The following is a 25195-nucleotide window of genomic DNA, read 5'->3' as shown; positions in this document are numbered from 1 at the left end:
CCAGCAAAATTGTGTCAGCCAGATGACTGCTGGTGTTCGCTGAGTCGTTTACACAATCTTTGAAATAATAACTGCATGTCCTTCGCAATCAGCTGGAGTCCTGTTTTGCGGATATATCAACAGTGAGTCATATAAATCTTCCATCCCGCACACATTATCCCTATGCAAAGAATTTCCCAGGAAATTACAGAAGTATGAATGAATTCCAAAATGTCAACTTAAAAAAATATACACTCAGTTCCAGGTCATCCCTGATATCCCTGATAGGATATATCACTATCAAAAGAAAATACTTAAAAAAAAAAAAATAAAGATGATGGATTCGTGCAATATTTTTGGAAAAAAACCCCAAGTCACTTAATTGACTCTCAAACTAATTTTATCTCCTCAAATAATTCAAGGCAATGAGAAATATGTGTTTTGACACAAGGTGCTTAAAGTAGTTCTGCAGGATTTCCTCTGTATTTCCACAAAATGTAAACTGACTGTATAGCAAAACTTTCATACTTTAGGCAAAATTGAAACACACAAACTCGCACATTTTTCTAGTAATGGAAAATGTGCCTATAGATTCTCTGCGATAGATTCCCTCTGTCAAACTGGGAATTGTTTTCGTCTCTCTTACATTAAATTCTCTAACCTGCACATTAGATACATAGCAAAAGGAGCAACTGTAAGAAGTTTACTTTGAGCTTTATTGATTTTAGGTATTCCCGTGCTCTGGGAATTATCTAAATCCTCATTATCTAAGACTTAAATTTGGGTATGGGGCAGTATTGCTTTTGTCGTCACTACTTTAGTGAATTTTTTTCGATACCGGGGATCGAACTCAGGTCTATTGCGCTTGAGAGGCAGGTGCCGGAACCACTGAGCTAAATCCCCGGCCCTATCACTGCTTTAAAAAAGAGTTTTAAAAAGGCTAACCAAGTTATTGCAAACACCTCTGAAAGTGTCAGATTCTGCAAAGACATGCTTTTAACTGAATGCTTGACCCTCTTTCACCTTCATTAGCAGGCCAATTTCCTCTTTCCTCTGATCTGCAGTGTGAAAAGGAATGGAAAGTGGAGTATGGGAAATAAGACCCTTCTAGCACCTAATCTGAGAGTCAGCAGGTGGGTGAATTTAATTTGGATCCCTGTCCTTCAGCTGTGTTTCTTTTTGGAGGTTGGGCTGCTTCGCTTTTTCTGTGAGGGTGTAGCCTCTGAGAAGATGTCAAGTCCTCTCAGAGTGCCAGGTACCTTACCAACAAAACATAAAGTGAACTGGTGAATTTAACAATCAAGGTAAATAATATTTTAAAAATTAAAATAATGTAGTTGTAGTGCACATGCCTGCAATCCCAGCATCTGGGAGGCTGAGGCAGGAGGATCACTGTGAGTTCAAGGCCAGCCTGGACTACTTAGCAAAAGCATGTCTCAAAAAAAAAAAAAAAATCAGGCAAAAAAATGATGGAAATATTTGTGATGAACAGCATATCAAAATTGTGATTAGACTCACAATTAATTATTCCCCTTATTCCTAATTATTAATTATTCCTAAGAGTCTGGTGTAGCTTGAGAGACAGTTATTGATCCTATCATTACTTAAAATTTTATTCTATGTGTTTTGCTGTTGATATTTGTTTGTTTGTTGGTGCTACCCTAAGTTGTGCTCCGAAAGAGGTCTGGCTTCTGGCATTATTTTCACTTTGCCCTTTGTTTTCTGACTGGTTCACACTCTTGCTGGCTCCTGACCTGCTAACTGCTTTTGTCATTTTCTTTCTGTGCTGTAATCTTGAGGTGAGGGACTGTGTCTGCTGTCTAAATCTTCAGTACCTTAGGGCATAGTGCTTGGGATAGTAGCTGAGTGAAAGAAAAATCTCTTGAAGCTGCTGCCTAGGCCTTCACAGGGCTTTTCTGCAGAATTCCGTGAACAGAGATATTGCTGCTGGGCCCTCAGAGCCTGCTACAACACCACAGATTTCTTTTCAGGATTTTTCTGAATACTGGAGACATGAAACCAGAAACAATGCGTCATAAAGGTCTGCAGAAATCAGTCAGAGGATTTAGACAGATCTAAGTAGGCTCAAAGGGAAATAAAGTGATTACTAAATTAAAACTAATTAAAATAATGTAAAATGTTTTCAAGATGATCTCTTTTGCAAGAGATCCATAAAAGGATATGGTAATTTCCGTAATCTGGAGTTTTGTCCTTGTTTTTCAGTGACATCTGCGGTTTCGCAAGTTGGGGAAGTTGGGAGCACTTACCTTCAACGGTGCACTGGTCAGGGATAGGGATCTGCTTCGTGATTTCCACGTCATATGCTTTCACTTTACCGAGGTTTTCCTTTAGATGCAAGTACAGCTTACCTTGGTATTGTCTAGGATATGTGGTTATCTCTGGAGTTTCTCCCTGGAAGTTTCCTGTAGTGGTTTCTTCACAATTCTCTGACTCGATACGTACAACGATTGGGTGTGAAGCTGAAGAGTTTTTCAGCTGTGACCCGTGGGTGTCTGTCTCAAGGGGCAGCCTGTCACTTCTCCGGCTTCGTGGGTCTGTTTCTGAAAGAGAGATGCCGACCGCTGTTCCTGCGCTCGCTTCCTCTTCCCTGTCATCCGAACTCACACCCTTTGTGAGCACAGTGTGCAAAGCCAAACTTTTTGACCTGTAACACAAAAAAGGGTAAGTTAAAATGGTTAAAGAAGTCGAACTGCCACTCACTGGCAAGAAAAGGAATTATAGCTCTAGGACATGAAGAATATGCAGCTTCTCTGGAGTGTGAAATGTTGACAGGTTGATAACACATAGACCACCAAATTAGGTAATACACTGAATTACTTAATAAACAACTATGTAATAAACCAAAACTTTGAAAAATCTATGTCACCTCCAGAATCAAAAGTCTAAAATTCAATTTCATGGCAGAACTGGCTATAAAAAGAGTGGACTTGCATATTTTTATTCTTTTCCTATTTTCGCTTCTAATTTTTTAACATCAGGAGTCAAAAGAAGATATGACAGCCATTCTCAATATTGGCACCCCTGTGTTCCTAAAGTGTTTTTAAAAGACACAAGCTGTAGGTTTGTCTCTGATTTCTATTTCCCCATTTAAAATAGTGAGCTTCTTTGGATAATAAGAGCACTGTGGATATCTTACTCATGAAGAGACAGAACTGTGGGTGGCCCTGGGTAGCAGATACGTATGAGAAGCACCTCTCATAGCAAGATAGTAAAACCAGCAGCAAACGTACTTTAAAAAGCCAACCAAACAAAATTTATACCTGTTAAATATAATGCTTTTTCTTTCTTCCTTGGAAATATGGCTTAAGCTGTGTGTTCTGATAGATCCCGGAGTGTTGCTTTCAGCATTCATTTTGTCTTCAAAAGCCTGGATTTTAACTTGAAGCTTTTCATGGTCTTCACTTTTAGCTACCTCGAGATTGACTTGTCTTATTTTCTCAGGGAGCCCAGTATCAGTGCTGGTTTTTCTCCTAAAAGAACAGAAATTATTGCATTAGACGATAGGCATATATATACACTTAAAACAGTCATACTATTATTTACTCAAATAGGTATCTCTTAGTCAAAACTGAAACTTTGCTGGATAATTTTTGTTTAGTCATTTAATAAATATTTATTAAATATCTGCTACGTACATATATCTTTGAAGTTGCTTTTATACTTACTCTGCCAGCAGTTTAGAAACACCGGAGTTTATGTCAACTTTTTTAAAAATTAGAAGTACTTTATTCTCTTTCAGAGAATAAAAAGCAGTTTTTAATGGGCATCTACCATGTTCTTATTTAGAAATTCTTCAAAAATATGGCTTTCATGTGAAATTCATGCCAGGCATTTTTTAGAAAATTTGATTGTGCTAGTATGCTTCTATTATAATTGATAGAATAAGAGCATTTCATATAGACTCAGTGCATGCATTGTTAATTTGTAGAAATCAGTGCAGCTCTTTCACCTTCAAAGCAAGCAAAATCTTTTTGAATCCCAAAATGTTGGAGAAAGACAATTTTCTGTGAAAGATATTAATAGTTCCCAATATCTTTATAGCAGAGTTTATATACCACTCTGTGGGTCATTAAAATGACCTCCTTGAGGGCAGGGGCCATGTGGGGTGAAATTTTGGAGCCTTTCTTAGGGGTCACATTGCCCCAGATGGAGTAGGAACCTACGGAAAAACTTCAGAAATAGCTCTGTGATGCTCACTGAGTAGTTACAGGAAAACAGTATGCATTTGCTTTTCCTTACCTGTCTTGTAATATAGAGCCAATCTAGAGCTGCTTAAATTTTTATTTAGGGCTGGGGATTTAGCTCAGGGGTTCGGTGGCTTGCCCTGCAAGCTCAAGGAACCGAGTTCAATTCCTGGTAACAAAAAAAATTTTTTTTTATTTAATCACTATCAAGTATAACAGTGCTAATAATTTTTTCCTTATAAAAAGAAAGGTAATATCAACTGTTTTTAAAATTTCTATATCTCTGATATTAAATATGTGTTTGATAATTTTCTCTTCCCACCAGCCGATTCTCCAACCCCAGACACTGAGTCGGCGTTCCTACTATTCAGTGTAGTCCTGACACCAACTACCCGAAGTTAGTGTCAAACTGCAGCCCGGCTTCACTTCTTCGGTGCCAGTTGCTAATGTGGAGTCCCCAGGCTGCTCACATTTCTGTTCCTCCTGGTTACAAAGTCAGGGGTTTTACACACATACCCTCCCCTAGGGTTCAATAATTCACTAGAATGACTCCCAGGACTCAGAAAAATGCTTTATTATTGCTGGTTTGTTATACATGACACACCTCAGTAAGAACTATATGGGGCAAGTATGGAGCAAGACACCCACTCAGCACTTCAACTGGTGCCCAACCACAAGTTCTCCCAGCCTCTCCGATAGGGATTTTAGTAGAGGTTTCATTACACAGGCATGATTGATCAAATCATTGGTCATTGATGTTTAATTCTATCTCTAGCTCCTGTTTCTTCCCCAGAGGTTGGAGGTAAGGTAAGGGGTAAAGTAGGGAATGGAGTAAAAGTTGCAGCCCTATACTAATGCTCTGGTCTTTTAGTGACTAATCTTCATTTTGAAGCTTTCTAGGTGCCCAGGTGACCAACTATCTCTCACAGCCCTCATCAGCCTAAAAATTCCAAGGGTTTAGAATCAGCATGCCAGGTACCAGAGACAGACAAAATATTTATTTACAGTTTCTGAAAGTATGATCACCAAGGTGCCTAATGATCTTATTGGTTCATCTGTGTGGATTTACTTTCTTTTAAAATTTGTTTTTGTTTTTTATTTTTTGAGATATGTAGTTCAGGCTGGTTTTGAACTTGTGACGGTCCTCCTGCCTCACCCTCCCAAGTGCTGGGATTATAGATGTTTGCCACTACACTTGGCTCTTACATGACTTATTTTGGTATTTTTCCTAGATGTTGAAGAAAAGGCCCCAAACTCACAGAAAAATAAATTTTTAAAAATATGGTTATTTTTTTCCTAAGGGCCAAAGTGAATGCGCACAGTACCTGAGTGAGGTTAAAGACCAGCACATGCAGTTTTTTAAAATAAGCCTGTTCTTCTCAGGGAAAACCAATGTAGGAGAGCTGGTAACCACTACTTCTCAGTTACGTCTTACCCATCCTGGACTGTGTCTGTTGGACCCTGGAGCAGGTGAGTGGGCAGAGCTAGATGCTGTAGCTTTTCTGGCTGCCCTAGAGAGTCATCCTGGCCTTGAGGGAGGGTCTATGGTTATGGACCTTCGGCAATCAGATCCACTGGTAAGGTAAGTCCCACTGAAGTCCCACTGAGGGACAGCTGCTGTTGGCACCAGACGGGAAGGCGATTAGGTCATTTATTATTTATTGCCTAATGAAGTATTACTGATAAGATTTAAATCATTTTCTTACATAGTTTTTATGTTTCCTATGGCTTTGTAAATATTCATTTATCCATCTCCTGCTTGAATAAAGTACACATGAGGAGACTGCAAGAACCAAGTATATGGAAGAAAGGCTGATCTTGACAATGTCTCTCTGACCTCTACATGGCACTGACTACACGTAAACATATGGAGAGCTTTGTCATCTGTTGTGGCTTTGATCTAAAATGTCCCCTAATAGGCTCACGTACTCAGAGGTGGGGCTTTGGGAAGGTGATGGATCACAGGGGTGCTTTACTTATCAGAATTCATTCATTGATGAGTTCAAAGCTGATTGTGCTGTTAGGAGGTGATGCCAGCCTGGAAGTGTGCTTCTCCTTCTCCAGCTCTTCCCTTCACTCCACTTTCTGGGCACCAAGGGCTAAACACCTTGTCTTCCTCCATGCCCTCTGCCTTACTCTTGGAGCAAGGAACCAGCCAACCATGAACAGAAACCAAGAGCCCAAACAAACCTCTCCTTCTGTAAGCTGTGGGTGTCGAGTGAGTATTTTGTTCCAGGGATAAGAAAGTGATGAAGACATCTTCTATCTAGACTCTGAACTTTTACTCCCATTGCAAATGAAACCAAAGTAAGGCTATCACTGGATGGTATGTTACAAACCATAATGATTACCAAGATTAATTTTCAAATATCCAGTAAATCCTCTCAACACAAAAAGTTTTAATTTTCTGTCCATGTGTAGTTACTAAATAAGGATTTTTCTGATTCTTAGAAATGTATTCACAGTTCAAAAATAAGATACCTTTATTTTTGAACTTTATTCCAGACATTTCTATGTAGCCCAGGCTGGCCTTGAACTTGCAGTAATCCTCTTGCCTCAGCCTCCTGAGTGCTGCGATTATAGGAATGTACCTGGCTATTTGTTTTATTTATATCAATTTCACGTTCTGTAAAATAGAAATGATTAACTACACTAAACTCACAGGTCGCTGGGAAGATCACATGACAGCGTAGCGTGAAGGCCCACTCTGCTTCAGGCAGTTTTGGGTTATCTCTAGTTGACAGATGTTAGGTTTCATTGCAGCGGAACCTTGACAGTTTTATCTGTATCATCAATGCCATGTGCTGATACCTAGTGAAGACATCTGTCGTCCAGAAGTGATCAGATCAGGCTTCCACATCTGAGAGGAAACTGATGACCCCTGGAGAATGCCGTGTAACTGGGCACTGGGGAGAACTGCAGCTCAGTCCCCTTTCCTGGTTAACGTTGGTTACTAAGCACCAGAGCTTGAATGGGTCAGAGCTCTACCAGCTGGGAGCAGCCTTCCTTCATCCTCTTAGCATTCTCATGAGGAGCCTCTGGGCAGAAGAGAAGTTCTAGGTCATCCCTAGACACCCCCTGACTCCAAGAGGGGCAGGTCTGCTGCCTTCAGGGTTGGGTTGCCAGTAAAATGCAAAGCACCTGGTGAAATCTGAATTTCAAGTAAACAACAAATATTTTAAAAGTTATTTATTTTTATTATATATATTAAATGTATTTTAGAAACTGAAAATATTTTATGGATATGTTTTAAATATTTTGTTATATTTACATGTATTTATATACGTGTGTGTACAATTTCTATGTTTTTTATCTCATAATTGTGTTTATTAATATTTAATATTTTATTACGTCTCTCTAGTGGGACATAACAAAATGTATTGCACTATACTAAGATTATCATACTAAAAACACTAAAAAATTATGTGTTCTTTACCTGAAATTCAATAGGCTGCCCGTACATTTACCGGCTAAATCTGGCCGTGGGATCAGGATGAGCCCTGCTGTTGGCAGGCACGGACCTGTACGGCTGCTTGTCCTTGCTGCCTTCCATCTGTGCAGTGCTGGGCACACCCAGCTCCCTGGAATGTCTGCGAGGCAAGGGAAACCACCTAGGTGTCCGAGGTCAGCCTGCCTTGCAGTTGTCTCCCGAGGTCTACCAGATACCCACGAGGCCCTGCCCATCTGGGGCGAGGGTGGCACTCCGCGACTCAGTAAATATGAGGTGTGGGAGAAGCAGAGAGCAAAGGTGGGCGCAAAAATAAGAAGAGTGAAAAGCCACAAAGAAATAACTGATCTCCAGATATGAGGCTGCTGAGTGCTGCTGATGACTAAAAATGTTCCTACAAAAATTTTCTCCTATTCGCATCCCTTTGTGTTGTGATTCGAATACTCGAAGAGAACAGAAGTGACAAAGGAGAGTCACCAAGAACTTTCACTCGGTGCCCATCCACCAGGGCACGTTCCAGGGTATTTTTGTTGTTGTTGTTTGGTTTCTGTTTGTTTGTTTGTTTTGCTGAGGATTAAACCCCTGGCCTTTGGCGTGCTAGGCGAGCCATCCTCCGCCTTCCCCAGGTTTTGAAAGTAGAGAGGCAGGACAAATTTTTATTCCAGTGGGTTAGAAGGTCAAGAAATGACAGGTTGGAAGCTTTGGTTTACAGTGAACAGTTCCTGATCCTTCACTTCTCTTTTTGCTTTTAAAATATGATGTAAAATGATAGAGGGCTTTTCTCAAAAACAAAGACAAAGACATTTTCCAGTGACAAACTCTTCTGCTTTTCTTCTAGAGCAAGCAAAGGCACCGCGAATGTAAGAATTCTGGTCCCGTGTCTGTATTTACGGGAGTGGGGTGCGGGCCAGTGGGCTGGACTCATACAGGGGGTTATTCCTTTCTCATTTGTCACTTTCACTCCAGAGGTAATTCTACAGAAATCTTTGCCAGAGTTCTATAATCCCCTAAATATTAACTTGGCCTTAACTCAATGTGCCACATTACAAAAGGCTCAGATGATTTCCAGTCTGAACAATTTCTGGTCTCTGTTGCCAAAGAAAAGATTTTAAAAGTACCTCTCTGGATGCCCAAGGGGAGGCCTAATTACTTCCCTCTTGTGTGAGCTGGGACTCGCCTGAGAAACAAACTGGCCTTGTGCAGCTTACGGCTCTCGTCAAACCGAGAGATGACACTGCAGAGCTGGCAGCGGGGAGAGATTGGCAGCCTCTCTTCTTGGCTCCTCACAGCAAAGGAAAATGTTATCAGTTAATGTTAGAGGATCGTGGCTAAGGATGCCGTGTCCAGGCTGTATACTACTGCAGAGCTGAACTTATTCGCAAAGTCACAGAATGGAACGGAGCAGATCCACGCTGGAGTTCTACATTCTTAGGCTTTTATTTTCCTTACTCTTCAGCAATATCTTGGGTCATCAGTCACCATAAGAAGGACAGAGACGAGCCCTCAGCTCCAGAGTCCTATGCTCTGTTTGGATGAGTGCTGCTGGAGCGGTTACTGGAGTACTAAAAGATAGGACTGTGGTAGTCTCGGTCCCGGTTCCCTTCTGTTTCTGACCGGCTCCGTGAGCACACATAAAGATGAGCAAATGCCCAGTTGAGACTATGCCAAGGGAGAGTTTCACTGGAAAGAAATGCCCTCGTGGTTTATTTCGCACGTATGAGATTCTTAAAAAGGGATTTCAAAAGGAGAGGTTGTGGGGAGTGGACTGATCGTGACCTAAACAGGAAAGACCTCGCGTCGTGCCTCTGATTTCCTGTTTACCAGTGATGTGGTAAATCTCTTTAGGACTCTATAATTCTTATTTTTATCAGCTAGAAATAGAATTATTAGTACTGCACGCATTGGTGAAAACATTATATAAGGTAATGAATTGGACCGCAGAACCTTACAGAATGGGCATGAAGAATAGAAGTGGTAAAGCCACTTGGCTACTGCGCACTGTGAACATTTTGTGTCTTGACGAAGGAGGAGAGCAAGGCCTGTACAGGTGGAAGGTAAGCATTTCCTGCTCATAGCCGGGGAGAGCCGTAAATACCGCCCCTTCCCTACAGCAGTCTAATGCACGCTACGGGACGCAGTTTTCTACTGTTTGAGGATATAAGAACTGAGACATGCAAATAGCTTAAAGACTCTTTGTACTACAAGTATGAATTTTAAGCCATTGTAGGCATTGAGAGAGAAATTCTTGCAATTAGAACAAAAATGTTAAGTCTTGGTGCCATTTGCTCATTTTTCAGTCATTTAACCAACGTGGGATAGAATGAGTCAGAGACAAGACAAGTACGCAAAGCCTGTACCCCTGACTCTCAAAATAAGATCCCCGGGCCAGCAGCGTTTAGACCCTCTTTGGAGCTTGTTGGGAATGCAGAAACTCGGGTTCTGCCCCAGATCTACGAAATCCGAACGCGCATTCCCGGACGGTCAGCAGCGCTTTCAAGTTGAGAAGCACCCGTCCAGACATAGAAGAACAGAACAGAAGCTGAAGTAGACCAGCATGTTCTAGCCATCATGCAAGGCTGCTACATATTCTAGGAATTCTGGAATAAGGTGAGACAAAAGCAATCTGGGCACTATTTGGAATTCGTGGGCTTTATCATCTTTCATCTTTCCAGAGCCCCTTTAATTTCTAAGGTAAAAAGATATTTTCAGGTTTTTCCATGGACAGTGCTGGTTCAGATGCTTCCCACTCCCACGTCTTTAGTTAAGATTCCTGTCTCAGCCGGGGATGTAGCTCGGCGTTTCGGTGGCCTGCCTTGCAAGCTCAAAGACCCGAGTTCAATCCCCGGTACCAAAAAAAAAAAAAAAAGATTCCCGTCTCAGCTGGGAACATCGGCCTGCAGCAGCCCTAACAGAAGGCTGCTCCATCCTCACAAATTGCCATTAGATGTGGCACATATTACCAGAGCACTTTGTAAACTATCCAGGAGTACAAAAACGTACAGTGGGCACATCAGCATAGCCCTCGGGATCCGGAGTGGGAACCGTAAAAGCAACACAGCCTCCTTTTCCAGGCTAACTTCATCACCGGAGGACAGGAGGAGGTAATCAGCTGGCAATGGAGTTTCTACAGTTAACATTGTCAGTCTCTTGAGTGTGACATTGGAAGAGCAAGAAAAATAGTTAAAATTTCCTTTTTGGTGATCCTTTTATGGTCTTTACCCGAAACATGATATCCTACCCCATTTTTAATAGGTAGAAACGTAGTTATTCAGAAATGGAGGAGGGCCAGGTCTAAGGCCCTAAGTTTGATCCCTAGTACAAATATATATATATTGTAATATATATATTTGTGTGTATGTGTGTGTGTGTGTGTATATATATATATATATATATATATAGCTAAGTATCTGGCTCAGTGGCACTGCACCTGCCTGGCAAGCACATGGTCCTGAGTTTGATCCCTGGTACCAAAAAAGAAAGAAAGAGAGGAAGAAAGAAAGAAAGAAAGAAAAAGAAAAAGAAGGGAAGGAAGGGAAAGGCAGGCAGTCAGGCAATTAGTTAAAATCACATTAATGATGGAGCTGAGGATAAAAATCCCAAAAGGCTGTGACAGAACTCCCAGTCTCCCTAAAATTCAAAATTACATATAGAATAGTCTGCCTAAAAGACAGCCTGGCGGGTAATAAAAAATCCACCTTTTGCTTTAGAATCAATATGAATACCATTAGGGACTATTTTTCCTTCAGCTGTAGGCCATCCCACGTGGCTGAAAGGGTGTGTGCTCATCGCCTCTCATATGTTCATCTCTTTCCCTCAGGTCCCCAAGGAAACTTTGAGGAACACAATACTGGCCATTATAGAGGGGGCTCAGATCTGTCTGGGTTGTGCTGCGTCAAAGTTCTCAGGCAGTAGTTTGCAGATTATCCATGGCAAAGAACCGTTTTTTTTAAATTTTCATATGTCAAAGACCAGTATTTTGTGAAAAAAAAGTAAAAATAAATTACTAGGGAAATACAATGAGGAAAACAAGACATACAATGTCCACTGGTCACATATTTGAATATTGCAGCATGGTTGAGTTGCTATAAAATTTCTAAGCTCTCTCTTTTTTTATAAAAAAGTATCAAATTTACTTTATACCTAGTTTCATTTTTAAATTAAAGGTGTTGGACAATCACAGTAACTTACAATTCACCACCAGAGGTGAAAACATTAAGCTAGTAAATACAGCAGTAAATAAAATCACTGGACCATGCATTTAGAAAAGCCATGTTTAATAGTAAAAAATTCTGGTTATACTATTAATCAAAAGATCTTTTAGCTCTGGACCTACTGTAGCACATCCTTATTTTGATGTAATTAATCTCATTGTGCAATTACTACTATGCCCAACCAAATTTTTCCGAAGTTTGGGACTTTACCACTTACAAAACATGATTTAAATGTTTACTCTTTAATAGCTCCTTTAAAAACATAAACTGAAGTTTTAATTTTTACCTTAAACTGTCTGACCAAAAAGTAGAGGACATCACTCCCATGTAAGTTAAAACAAATGGAATAAAAACAAGTGTTATCTATATAAAAGCAAATTATGTGATAAGATATTTTAACTATTTCACAGTTTTAGTACAAAAAAAACTACTTCCAAGGTACTGTAGTGTTTGGCATTTTTACTGCAAGTTTTAAACCATAGTGTTACTCAACAACTCATTGCTAAGAAAGTGGCAGTGTTTCTAGGTACAAAAATCATCATATCTAGTCGGTGGTACTGTACATAAATCAAAATAAGACAATTCTTTTAAAAATTATTTTTTTAAAAATGCAGAATGCCTTGATAATTACCAGTTGTCTCAAAGGCTAAAGCCAGAAAAATACAGAATAGATGTACTTGTCAATATTATTTCACTTTGAAAAAGCCAGAAATGATTCCAAGAAATAAGCAATAATGATAAAAGATGTGATTAATATACTGTATCTCTTTTAAGCCCAAGCAAACTTTCACCTCAAAGAGGGTAAGTTTGCTTTTAACTTCTTACTATCCTTTGTCGAAAACAGGACCCTGTTTTAAACCACTATTTGAATAGAGTTCATAATGTAAAGTTATTTGTTTCCATGGGTCACTTTTATTTCAGAGCATAATATAAAATGGCAAATGACTAAGTCAATACTACAGCTTGAATGTTCCTTCTCTGAAATGCTTGGAACCAGAAACGTTTTTAGATGTTTTCAGATTTTGGAATACTTGCATATACATAATGAGACATCTTGAGGAAATTCATTTGTTTTATATAAGCTGGAAAAATTTTATACATTTTTAGTACATCTGTAGTTTGACTGAGACCCACGAGAGGTCAGCTGGGGAGTTTTCCACTTGTGGTATCACATCTGTGCATACAATTTTGGATTTTGGAGTATTCTGGGTTAGGCGTTGGTTATACTCAACCAGATTAATCAAATCCTAATTTATAATAACTGCCAGTGATCACCAGCAAACATCTACGCCCAAACCTAAAAGTTACTACAGCATCGAGGTCACATTCCAGAATGATTCTTTGATATGGACAGTAATAACTTCCATGAAATCCAAAGAAATCTCTTGGGGTCCTTCCAAAGCTGCCTAATTTTCCAAATGACTTTTTTCTTTGGTAGAGCCTGTTCATCCCTTCAATCTTTTCTCAGTTGTTTAGTTTTTGCAATATTTTCTTGACGGTTTTGTTTCTTCTTTCTTTTTCTCCTGGGCTTCAATCATCTTGGCCAGTTTCCAGGACAGGACAGCACTTGGTTACGCTTGAGCAGTGATCTCCAACTTCGTCCTGGGAGCCAATAAACTTCAGATGACCCGGATTTGTTGTTGTCTCCTTTGGTTCTAAAGCACTCTTGAGAAGTTCGCATTTCTTCTCTTCCCCAGACAGAGCTGCCAGCGCAGAAGCCACGTTCGTCCCCCGCCCCTCGTCCAGGCAGTCTCAGTCCTTGTGGCTGTCAACCAGGGAACACACCCAGAATAGGGGGCCCCCCACCCCAAGAAGCCGGGCCCCCACAACTGCACCTCCACTGAGAGCAGCGACTGGCAGCCCCAGAATCAAGCCCCACCGGCTTCGCCCCCTCTTCTTTCTTTTATATATATTTTTTTTTCAATTTTTTTTTTATTGAGTTTATTGGTACATTTAGGGATACAGTACAGTTACATTCATTGTTGGGATCATGTACCTTTACATGGCAAGTCTTGATTCTCATTTTTTTCCCCTTACCTCTGCCCTCCCTTCACCCCCTCCTCCCCTCCCCATCTACAAACACTTTATTTTCATCTTTTCATTCTCTCACATTTTTTTCTTTTCCCTTTTTGTTCTTCCCCTACGTATCACACCTTCCCTACACCTTTAGCTCCTTTCCTCCCATTTCTAAATGTCAGTAATCTTATTAGAATCTTATGCATTGTTGCAGAATATTCACACCAGGGAAACTATTTGGTATTTACACATGTGGGACTTATTTATTTCACTTAGGAGTATATCTTCAATATGTATCCATTTTCCTATGAATGAATCTATTCTCTCGCTCTTTATGGCTGAGTAATATTCCATTTTATAGAAAAACCACATCTTCTTTATCCAGTTTCCAACGGATGGGCAAATAGGTTGTTTCCAAGATTTAGCTATTACAAACTGTGCCGCTATAAACATGGGTGCACATACTTCTCTGTGATATGATTCTTTTAGTTCTCTTGGAAAGATACCCAACAGAGGGATGGCTGGGTCAAATGGAACCTCCAGTCCAAGCTCTTTGAGGTATCTCCATATTGATTTCCATAGTGGTTGCACTAGTCTGCACTCCCACCAACAATGGAGGAGGGTTCCTTTCTCCCCACAACCCCGCCAACATTTGTTATTGTGTGATTTCTTGATAGCAGCCATTCTTTGTGGGGTGAGGTGGAATCTCAGTGTTGTTTTCATCTGCATCTCTCGAATGACCAGTGATGTGGAACATTTTTTCATATATTTTCTTGCTGCTTTCACTTCTTTGTATGAGAAATGTCTGTTCATTTCGGATGCCCATTTTTGGATCGGGTCTTTATATTTGGGGGGACTGATTGTTTTGAGTTCTTTATATATCCTTGATAATAGTCCTTTGTCTGAGGTACAGCTGGTAAAAATTTTTTCCCACATTGTAGATTGTCTCTTAGTTCTGCTAATGGTTTCTTTTGAAGTACAGAAGCTTTTTAGTAAGATGAGATCCCAGTTGTTGATTCTTTCTGCTAGTTCCCGTGCTACTGAGGATTTGTTCATAAAGTCTTTTCCTATACCAATGTCTTCCAGAGTTCTGCCTAACTTACTTTCCAGCAAGTTTAATGTTTCTGTTTTAATATTTAGATCTTTAATCCATTTGGATTTTAATTTAGTGCATGGCGAAAGATAAGGGTCTAATTTTAATCTGTGACAGGTTGATATCCAGTTTTTCCAACACCATTTATTAAAGAGGCTATCTTTCCTCCACTGAGGATGGTGAGCTCCTTTGTCGAAGATGAGGTAGCTGAGTACATCTGCATTTGTTTTTGTGTCTTCCAGTCTGTTCCATTGATCCTCAGGCCTATTTCTTTGCCAGTACCATGCTGATTTTATCACAGTGGCTTTGTAGTATAGTTTCAAATTGGGAATTGTTACACCTGGTGCCATGTGACTGTTGCCTATAATGGCTTTTGCTATTCTAGGTCTCTTGTGGTTCCAAATGAATTTTTGGATTCTTTTTTCTAGTTCTGTGAAATATAGTGTTGGAATTTCAATTGGCATTGCATTGAATGTATATAGCAGTTTCGGTAGTATGGCCATTTTCACTATGTTGATTCTTCCTACCCAGGAGCAGGGGATATCTTTCCATTTTTTTATATCCTCTTCGATTTCTTTTTTCAGAGTGCTGTAGTTTTCAGTGTAGAGATCTTTTGTTTCTTTTGTTAGATTGATTCCTAGATACTTCATTTTTTTGGATGCTATTGTAAAAGGAATTTTTTCCCTTATTTCTCTTTCTGTCTGTCTGTTATTTGTGTATAGAAAGGCTATTGATTTTTGGGTATTCACCTTGTATCCAGATACTTTACTGAATCTGTCAATTAAGTCTAGAAGTTTTTTGGTGGAGTTTTTTGGATCTTCAATGTAGAGTATCATATCATCAGCAAATAATGATAGTTTAACTTCTTCCTTTCCTATCTTTATTGCTTTAATTTCTTTCTCTTGTCTAATTGCTGTGGCTAATGTTTCCAGAACTATATTGAAGAGAAGTGGCGATAGTGGGCATCCTTGTCTTGTTCCTGATTTTAACATGAAGGTTTTCAGTTTTTGGCCATTCAATATGATGTTGGCTGATGGTTTTTCATAAATAGCCTTTATTAAATTGAGGTATAGACCATCTATTCCAATTTTTTGCAGGGTTTTTATCATGAATGGGTGTTGAATTTTATCAAATGCTTTTTCTGCATCTATTGAGAGGATCATATGGTTTTTGTCCTTGACTTTGTTAATATAATGTATTACATTCACTGACTTTCGTATGTTGAACCACCCTTGCATCTCTGGAATAAATCCGACTTGGTCATGATGGATGATCTTCTTAATAATCCTCTGTATTCTGTTTGCTAGTATCTTATTAAGGATTTTTGCATCTATATTCATTAAGGAGATTGGTCTGTAGTTCTCCTTTTTGGTTGTATCTTTCTCTGGTTTGGGAATCAGAGTGATACTTGCTTCCAGGAATGAATTTGGAAGTATAGCTTCTCTTTCAATTTCATTGAAAAGTTTGAAGAGTAATGGTAGTAGTTCTTCTCTAAATGTCTTGTAAAATTCAGCAGTGAATCCATCAGGGCCTGGGCTTTTCTTTGTTGGTAAGTTTTTAATTACATTTTCAATTTCACTGATTGTGATTGGGGTGTTTAAAATGTTTTTATCTTCTTCGTTCAACTTTGGTAATTCATAAGTATCTAGAAATCTGTCCATTTCTTCTGTGTTTTCCATTTTATTAGAGTACAGGTTCTCAAAGTAGGTGTTCATGATCCTCTGGATTTCTTTCGGATCTGTTGTGACTTCGCCTTTTTCATTCCTAATTGCATGGATCTGAGCCTTTTCTTTCCTTTTTTTGATAAGATTAGCTAAGGGTTTGTCAATTTTATTTATTCTTTCAAAAAACCAGCTCTTTGTTTCATTTATTTTTTGTATCGTTTTCTTAATTTCAATTGCATTGATTTCTGCTCTGATCTTTATAATTTCCTCTCTTGTTCGAGCTTTGGGTTTTTCTTGCTCTTGTTTTTCTAGGAGTCTAAGTTTCATCGTTAAGTTGTTTATTTGAGCCCGCTCTGTTTTCCTAGTGTGGGCATTCAATGTTATGAATTTTCCACGTAGAACTGCTTTCATTGTGTCCCAAAGATTCCTGTATGTTGTATTGGCATTCTCATTTATTTGTAAAAACTGTCTAATTTCTTCTTTAATTTCCTCTGTAATCCATTGATTGTTTAGGAGAGTGTTGTTCAGTTTCCATGTGCTTGTGAAGTTTCTATAGTTTCTTGTGCTATTGATGTCTAGTTTGATTGCACTATGATCTGATAATAAACAGGGGATGACTTCAATTTTTTTGCATTTATTTAGACCTGTTTTGTGAGCCTCTTTTATATTTTTTGACGGAGTCTCACTGCATAGTTCAGGCTGGCCTTGAACTCCCTATGTAGCCCAGACTGGCCTTGTTTTTTTTCAATTTCTGTAATAACTTTGTGGCCATATGGTAAGAAACAGTCTGCGGATGGGCACTGGACTGCGGGGGCACACTTTGAGTAGTTCTGGCCCAGAAGAATGCTAAATAAAATCACCTACTTCAATGCCCACCTGGGACAAAGTACTAATCCTAATAGCTCCCATTTACTAAGGACTTTCTAAGCATAGGCAATAAATGTTGTATATCCAGTCCATTAGTGCCTCCTGGTGATTCAATTTTGCTTTCTGAAGATTCAGTTACTCAAGATATTAAATGGAAAATTACAGACACAAGCAATTCATAAGCTCTAAACTGTGCATCATTCTGAGTAGCATGATGAAGCCTTGTACCACCCTGTTTGGTCCACCTGAGACACGAAACATCTTTTTGGCCAAACATCCACGTTGTAGGTACTACCCACCGATTATTTAGGAGCTGTCTGGTATCCTACCAATTATTGTGGTATATCGAAGCACTTGTGTTTAAGTAACCCCCTCCCCCTCTTTTTTTTAACTTAATAAAGGCCTAAAGCACAAGAATAATGATGCTGGCCAATTAGATAAAGCAGAGTGACGCTGGTAACCCAGGGAGGCTGTAAAGTTCTTTTAAGTGAAAAGTTTAAAGTACAGTAAGATATTTTGAGAAGGGAAGAGAGAGATCACACTTGCTTAATTTTTATTACAGCATATTGCTGTAATTATTTCTACTTTATCATTAATTATTGTTTTAACCTCTTGCTATGCCTAATTTATGAATTAAGCATTATCATCTATACGTAGATATTGAAATAAGCATAGTACATGTAGGTAGCAGTATATCTTGGTACTATCTGGGGTTTTAGGTCTGTGTTGGGGGTCTTGGAAATTATTAACCACAGATAAGGGTTCCACTACACAGGAACTGCTTCTCACACAATTGAGGGAGGCAGGTCCTATTAGTAGTTTCATTTAAAGATGAGAAAAAGTCTCAGAGATGTGGAGTAATTGCCTGAAAGTCACTTATTCTACCCCGCATTGAATGAGAATGTCTGTCTCAAGAGCTCATTCATTTAATATCTGCTCTCAACACATACTGCCTCTCAGAAGGTGTTTGATTCAGTTATATCTTAATCTATACTAGGCATAAATAATACATGTTATGGGACCGGTCCTACCACTGTAACCAAGAAGAATTATTGCAGCCTACTATCTCTGTACAACATCCTATGGGAACCAGACCCCGAAACAGAGTGGATATATGGTCACAGAGCAACCCGCACAGTGCTTTGAAAAATGAACTTTGGCACCTTCCTTTTATCCAAACTGAAAAGATTTCAAAACTCAGAACATATGCAAATGGCAACTTTAAAGTTCAATTCTGACAGATGGTGAAAAGGAACAGGAAGCATTTGGGGATCCAAAATATTAGGCAGCAAGATCATCAGGGTCCATTGAGAGCTGGTGAAGAATTGTCACTCATCCCACATGGGGCTGGAGAGGGTCAAGCCCCTTTCATGGCTTCTCCCCAAGTACACTTTTCCTCTTCCCCAGGCTAGAAGTTCGGTGCTCTCCCTTGTTTGAAATGGGAAGTCAGGCCATAGGAGCTTGACCACAGCCTCTTCTCCCTTGTCGTGTGTCCTGTGTTTTGAACATTGCTGTGTTTCAGGAAAGGAGCCCGGATCCTCTGGAAAAGCTGGACTTTTACTGCTTACACTCCATGCAGGGCTCTAGTCCTGACCCCCTCTGTCCACATCCCGCAGAGCCAGCCCCTCTCGGGTCTCACACTCCCAGGCCTCACTTCATTGTCTCTAACTCTGATAACGATGTCTTCCACCTACATCTCTTGCAGATGAATGAATTCCTGAGATACCTTTAAAGACCTTCCATCACCCTAAATACTGTTTAAGGAAGGACAAATGGTGGAGTAATGAACAACAGATGGGACATAAATGGTACCACATGTCAGACTTAACCTCTTCAGTAAGAAGAGGGCAGGAAACTAAAGCCTCTCTAGGCACAGAGGACTAACAACAGCCACACTTCAGCCACAAATGCTGCTAGGATTTCCTTTTTATACAAGTGATCACCGTGAATGGTTCTAGATTGAAAAGACACACGTATTTCTTATTAAAACTCTCATTTCATTCTCAAAAGCTACCTTGGTGGGGCAGAATTATAATCAATTTTTGCTAGGCAGGAGGCAGTGCTGACCAGAATATTGCATGGTTTTGATTATGGTCATGAACTGACTCTTGTACATTCCCTGAGCCAACAGTTGCTCTCAAAGAATCAATTTTCTCTTTGTGTAAACATGTCTTGCCTAAAAAAGTGGGAGTTCTTGTAAGCATTTTAAGACTATGCTTTGCTCGGAATAGCTCTTTGGGTTTGAGGCCAGTAGAGGAACGGAGGAAGGTACCTAGCACTCCCAAGCAGGACCCCAGGTGCCCAGGCCGTGCAGAAGCAGTAGGAGCTGCAGTAGCTCCAAGCAAAGTAAGATTCCTAGGCAAGAGTGGGTGGGAAGACCTTGTAGGCAAGTGGGAATAGGCTGGTGTTGTGCAGAACAGCAGCCTTCAGGGGAAGAGAGACACGAAGAGGGCGTTCTAGAGGGTTAGCAGGGTCCCATTTTGCATAGGAATAGGCAAGTGACCTTTGACATTCCTTTACTATTTTTTTGAATTACACATGAAATGCTATGGACACTATAACTCTCATCTGCACTAAAATATGAAATCCACTGCACCAGACTAAACAAAGAAAGGAAAGGAAATTCTCTGAACTTACATTGGGTACTAGTGCTATTGCCTCTCCAGACATTACCATCGGCCGACAAGACAATTAGGGGCTACGTAGAGGATTTTACTCTGTTCATGCCACTCTGCTAGGTTTATTCCATTGTGCTTTAACATGAAGCCTCTATAATCCTAATGCATATTAAAAGACTTTGTTGTTGTGAGAATTAAACAGTATGATGTAGGTGAAGTCCCTAGCACAGGATTTGGTTCATAGTAGGAGCAGGTTTAAGCTTGATGAGACCTAGAGCAGCATTCTTTGCAAAACTGCAGATGAGTGTTCCCGTGCTCTGCAATTTCTGCCTTGCTCAGAGTGAAGAGACAACACCTCTAAATTCTGAGGTAATGTCTTGGGGAACTATGTATCATAGCAAGTTCAGGTTCTGACCTGACTCCCACGGTGTCCAGATGGGCTCTGCAATGATGGCTCGTGAAGGATCTCAGAACTTTTTTAGAAAGGTCTTTCTGGGCCCTGTTTCTTGGCTGCAGGTTAGGGTCACGCATTGAATCAAATGCCTGGCTCTCTATTTTGGTTCTTTTTTTTTATATATATATACATTTTTGGCGTGGGGTTTATGCTGGAGTAAGACTGTGGGGCCACTCCAAGGAGGACAGATTTCCTGAGGCCATTGTCCTGTGACGGAACTCCTTATTCTATTTCCCTTCAGTCTCCCCACATGCTGTTGTATTATTTTCCCTTCCATTGTATCATCTCTTTCCATTAATACTGAAATTAGTTTTATTCCTGCACAATCCATTTTGATTATAATTTATCTTCCACCCTCCTATTTTATTTTCAGGCGGAATTCTTAAAAACAAAACAAACACAAAATCTCACAACTACCGCTATTACCACTAATACAGCAAAGGATCATAATAGTGTGCTTTGCTTTAAACTTTCCTTAGGAACAGATTCTTTCTCTGTGACATTGATGGGTCTGAAAGTGAGATCTGAGGGAATTATCACACATGCCCCCCACCTACCCCCAAAGCCTGGGGCTGAATGATCGATCGGTTGAATGACTGATAGACTGCTCAGCCACACAGTTGCCAGGAGCTCATCCTCTCCTTTCCCAACTCTGACTGGGTCCTAGCAGGCAGACAGACCACTGGTTAAAGGCTACCCAGAAGGCTAATAAAACATTCCTAGGTTCAAAAGACATGGATCTGTTTTCCTATCCTTGCACTTCTTCCTGCTAATCTATAATTGCTGTTGTATCCATAATTGCTGTTTCTCTAGAATTAATTTTAAAATCTAAATGTTTCGGTGGGCTGTCTTTCTTTTTGGTACCAGGAATTGAACTTGGGATGGGCTGTCTTATTATTTAGCTTCTCTTGTTTTTATTTTAACAGAAACCTCCTTTTAACACAGAGGAACAGAAAAAGTGTTCTCACCTGGTGCATCTTATAAAACTCAATTTATTCAGAATCATATGGCAGAAGGAAAGCTTGTCTGCTTTGGTTTTTCATTCTCTGTAGGATGCTAATTGTTTTTCTTTTGATAGTCTTGCAGTTTTGGCCTGAAGTCTTAAATCTGGCCCACTGAGCTATGTGTCAGATTTATAAATTAGTAGACATCTGTTTTCAATTTCATCGTCTCTAATTTTCTTTCAGGAGCTATTCACTTTCCCTTTAACTGTAAGGATCAGATTTTGCTCTATACTTAGACAAAAGCAGAGACCTTTCCGCTTTGGGGTTGCAGATTAAGATGACAGGCGAAAAATGGTCACAATATAGGCTACTCAGGCAAAAAATGCCGGGAGGAAAGCTTTAGCATCCAGCCCAAAGAAGAAGGCTAGCTCTTCACATCCTCATTTTCCATTTCCCATAGAATAATTATAGAATAATGATAATCTATTAGAAAAAGGCTGGCAGTGGGCACTGAACTTGGAGAAGTATTTTGAATTGAGAGAGGCTGAGGTAGTGGTGATATTTGGGATGAGTGGTAACCTTTCCATCTCTTCATATTTTGCTCTCCCCCCTCATTAAGAACACTAAAGGAAGAACTTTAATGCATTCTCATACAAGTATGCTAATTTTTAAATAGTGAAATATGCTTTCCTTTTACCTACTTGTTTCCTAAATTTTTTCCATGACAAAACTGGTTATTGCTAATTGGGTTGGGATTAATTTTTAAGGATTAATTTTCCTGTGATAACACCCAGTACAGCACCTTTGTATAACACTTTTTTTTTCATTGATATAAATCTTTTTCACACTCACAGTCTAAGAAATGTCTGTTAGTCACTTGCAGCCTTGTGTTGGTCTGGGGAACAGAGAGCAGATGCTCTCCTGGCCAGAACATGTGCTTGAGCTTTTGCTTCTGACACATGAATCCGTCCTGCCCGGAAGCAGGCACGAGCAGGCTGGCTGGGCACACAGTACACAGGGGCTTCCAGAACACCGGCTGCAGCGACCTACCCCGTGTTTCAGAAGCCACATCCTGAGAATTGCCCAAAGTGGCTTTACAAGCTGCCATGTTTAGGTCGTTGCTCGGTAAGACGTGTGTCTGTAGAAGGGCTGTTCTTGAGGGGTACGTGTGGCTCTCAGCTGCGTGCAGTTTTTGTCTCGTCGGCCACGTAGCGACTAAACTGATTATCCAAACCTGAGAGGCATTGCTGTTACTAGCAATGTAGAGGGTAGAGGCCAGAGTTGTTGGTAAATATTCTATAATGTACAAGCAGCTCTACAGCCAAGAATTATCTAGCCTAGATATCAGTAATACCAAGATTGAGGAATCCTCACTGCAGGCATTTCTACACTGAACCAGGTGATAATACACTTTTACATCTCAATCAAAACTACGGTGTTGGGATAAAGGGATATATTCAAACTGGCTTCCTCTAATGAATTGTTATTATTGACTTTAATGTTAATATTCTCTGTTTATTTTTTCCCAGAGATACTCCCCTTCTGCTACCTCCTTTCTTGATTAACAGCATCCTCTTCCAGGTCTACACAACCACCCAAGCTAGGTATTTCTGGATTTTCATCCACTCTCCTCCCCGTATCCCACCCCTATGCTTGATTATTTCATCCTAATTCTATGATCTCAGTATAGTGATCAGCCGTGACTTCTGAGGCTTTCTATCCCTGAGTTCATCCAGGTCTCACTCAGGACCTGATAGTTCCAACAACACCAAGGCCCAAGTACATACTCTGACTGTGAACCCTTCGAGCCCCAGGTGATGTCTCTTGGGACCTCTGGGCCCTGCATCCGGCTGATTCCTGTGACTACGTTTGCAGTTGTTTGTCAAGACAGCTTCTTGTGGTTTTAAAATCCTTGTTTCACGCTAGAAGTAGTGCTCACCGTCTGTTACTCCAAAACCACACGAAATGTGGCATTAGTCTCAGATCATCTCTAGTGAGAACTGGATGATCTCCAGAACTGAGTATCTTCCAGGGAGTAAGATCTGAAGGGTGAGGCTGCGCACTGAGTCTCTCCTCTATCGCTTAGTTACTGTGTAATACTGGGCAGATGTTTAAGGGGCCCCTGAGCTTCTGTTACTTTTTCTTCACCTGAGCTTCTGTTTTTTCTTTTTCTATAAAACAGGAATAATGATACTTGCCCTTCCCATCCTGCAGGGTGCTCATAAGGATCAAATGAAATTGCATACATACTTGAAAGTGCTAGTTACCTTTTAAAGTTTATTTTTAAATGTCAAACATCTTCCTATGAAGAAAAGAAAAGCACAGAGAAATAAAGCCTCTCCTCTTTCCTGCAAGGCCATCCTTATTACATCCAAAGACAAAATTTGGGGGGCAGTTTTGTGCATTGCGTTCACTCTCACTCTTCAAACACATAATCCTGCTTTCACCCCATCCATACCATGGGCGGTTTTCACCCCACCACCACCATTTAGAATTTCTTCATGGCCAGTTACATCTTTTGATATGTATCTCAGAAGACTGAGACATTCTCAGCAATAAGACCAGAGTGTGCTTCCTGAGGCGGATTCTGAGCATACTGAACCATGGACAAAATGCTACAGTGACTCCTCATTGCCTGCAGAGGAAAATTCAAAATCTTTAGGAAGGGGTGGCGAGCCCACTAGCCCGTGACTCCAATCTACAACTTCACTGGCATCTCCAAAGGTCGCTTTCCTCGTAACATACTCCTTGGTCATACAAAACGACATTGTTTTTAGAAAGTCCTGGGCCTTTTTGCCTGCTGCCACATTGGAGCAAGAGGAGGGGTCATTTGGGACCCCTCCTGTCTCTCAGGAGCTGTTCCTGTTCCCCAATAAATCTCCCTACTCTTACCTTCAGTTGTTCCTTAGAATTCATCTTCAACTTTAGGAAACACAAACTCAGAGTGTCTGACATCTAGCAGGTTGGGAGTTACGTTTATTTCCCCTACATCTGTGCTCCAGCTACTTGGGAGAAGTGGTACATATCAAGCCAGCATGAAACCACCAAATTGTAGGTTTTTTTAAAGCTTCTGTGATGTGACCCTACACGTAGAGACCTCAGTCACTGAGCAGTCCAGACAATGCTACATGCTTCTTTGAAAGGAAAACAAATGAGGTGAGAGCTTCTTTGTGTACTAGGTGGGGATGGTTGACTAACAAGGCTGTTCTATACTAAAATAGACGTTTAAATGCATTTCAAAGGTAATATCGTGATTATTATGTCAAAATGGTGCTATGATTTGGGTCTAGATATCTCCCGGTGTGGTCATGGGCTGGATCCAGGGTGTGTGAAGCTGGAACTGATTCACGGTGCAGTGCTAGGCTCAAGGGCCCTGGGACGAAGGGGGTGAGTGCTGCCTGCCCTAAGGGGTCCGAATGAGATAAAAGGGGCAGGGAGACGCTGTTGACTCTCCTTGCTGCCTTGGGAGCACCATGTTTTTCTCCTCTTTGATGTTTGTTTGCCATCCCAGTCTCAGAGCCAGCCCGATTATGGACTGAAAACTTTATGAACTGTAAGCCAAGTAAACCCCTTCCCCTCCAACTTCGGGTACTGGGTATTTTGTCTCAGCAATAAGAAAAAGGGTCTGTTAACATTTTGCAGTGATTTAACTTCTAAAACAACCATAATTGATAAGAAATAACAATCTTCTGGCTA

At 40.3% G+C, this 25195-nt stretch overlaps 1 protein-coding gene across 1 annotated transcript in view; it reads right to left on the bottom strand.

Annotated features, from left to right (window-relative positions):
- Window positions 1-1557: 1557 nt before the first annotated feature.
- LOC104871115 (ventricular zone-expressed PH domain-containing protein homolog 1) overlaps window positions 1558-25195 on the bottom strand; it is a 127810-nt gene continuing 104172 nt past the window's right edge. The window contains 3 exon segments of the mRNA XM_033759574.1: window positions 1558-1984; window positions 2349-2644; window positions 3261-3470. Of these exon segments, the coding sequence (XP_033615465.1) occupies window positions 1935-1984; window positions 2349-2644; window positions 3261-3470 (556 nt within the window). The 3' untranslated portion in view covers window positions 1558-1934.

This window comes from Fukomys damarensis, unplaced genomic scaffold, assembly GCF_012274545.1.
Source record: "Fukomys damarensis isolate Sample0158 unplaced genomic scaffold, DMR_v1.0_HiC HiC_scaffold_37, whole genome shotgun sequence".
NCBI classification, from domain to species: Eukaryota; Metazoa; Chordata; class Mammalia; order Rodentia; family Bathyergidae; genus Fukomys; species Fukomys damarensis.
This window is presented reverse-complemented; position numbering and strand designations above follow the sequence as displayed.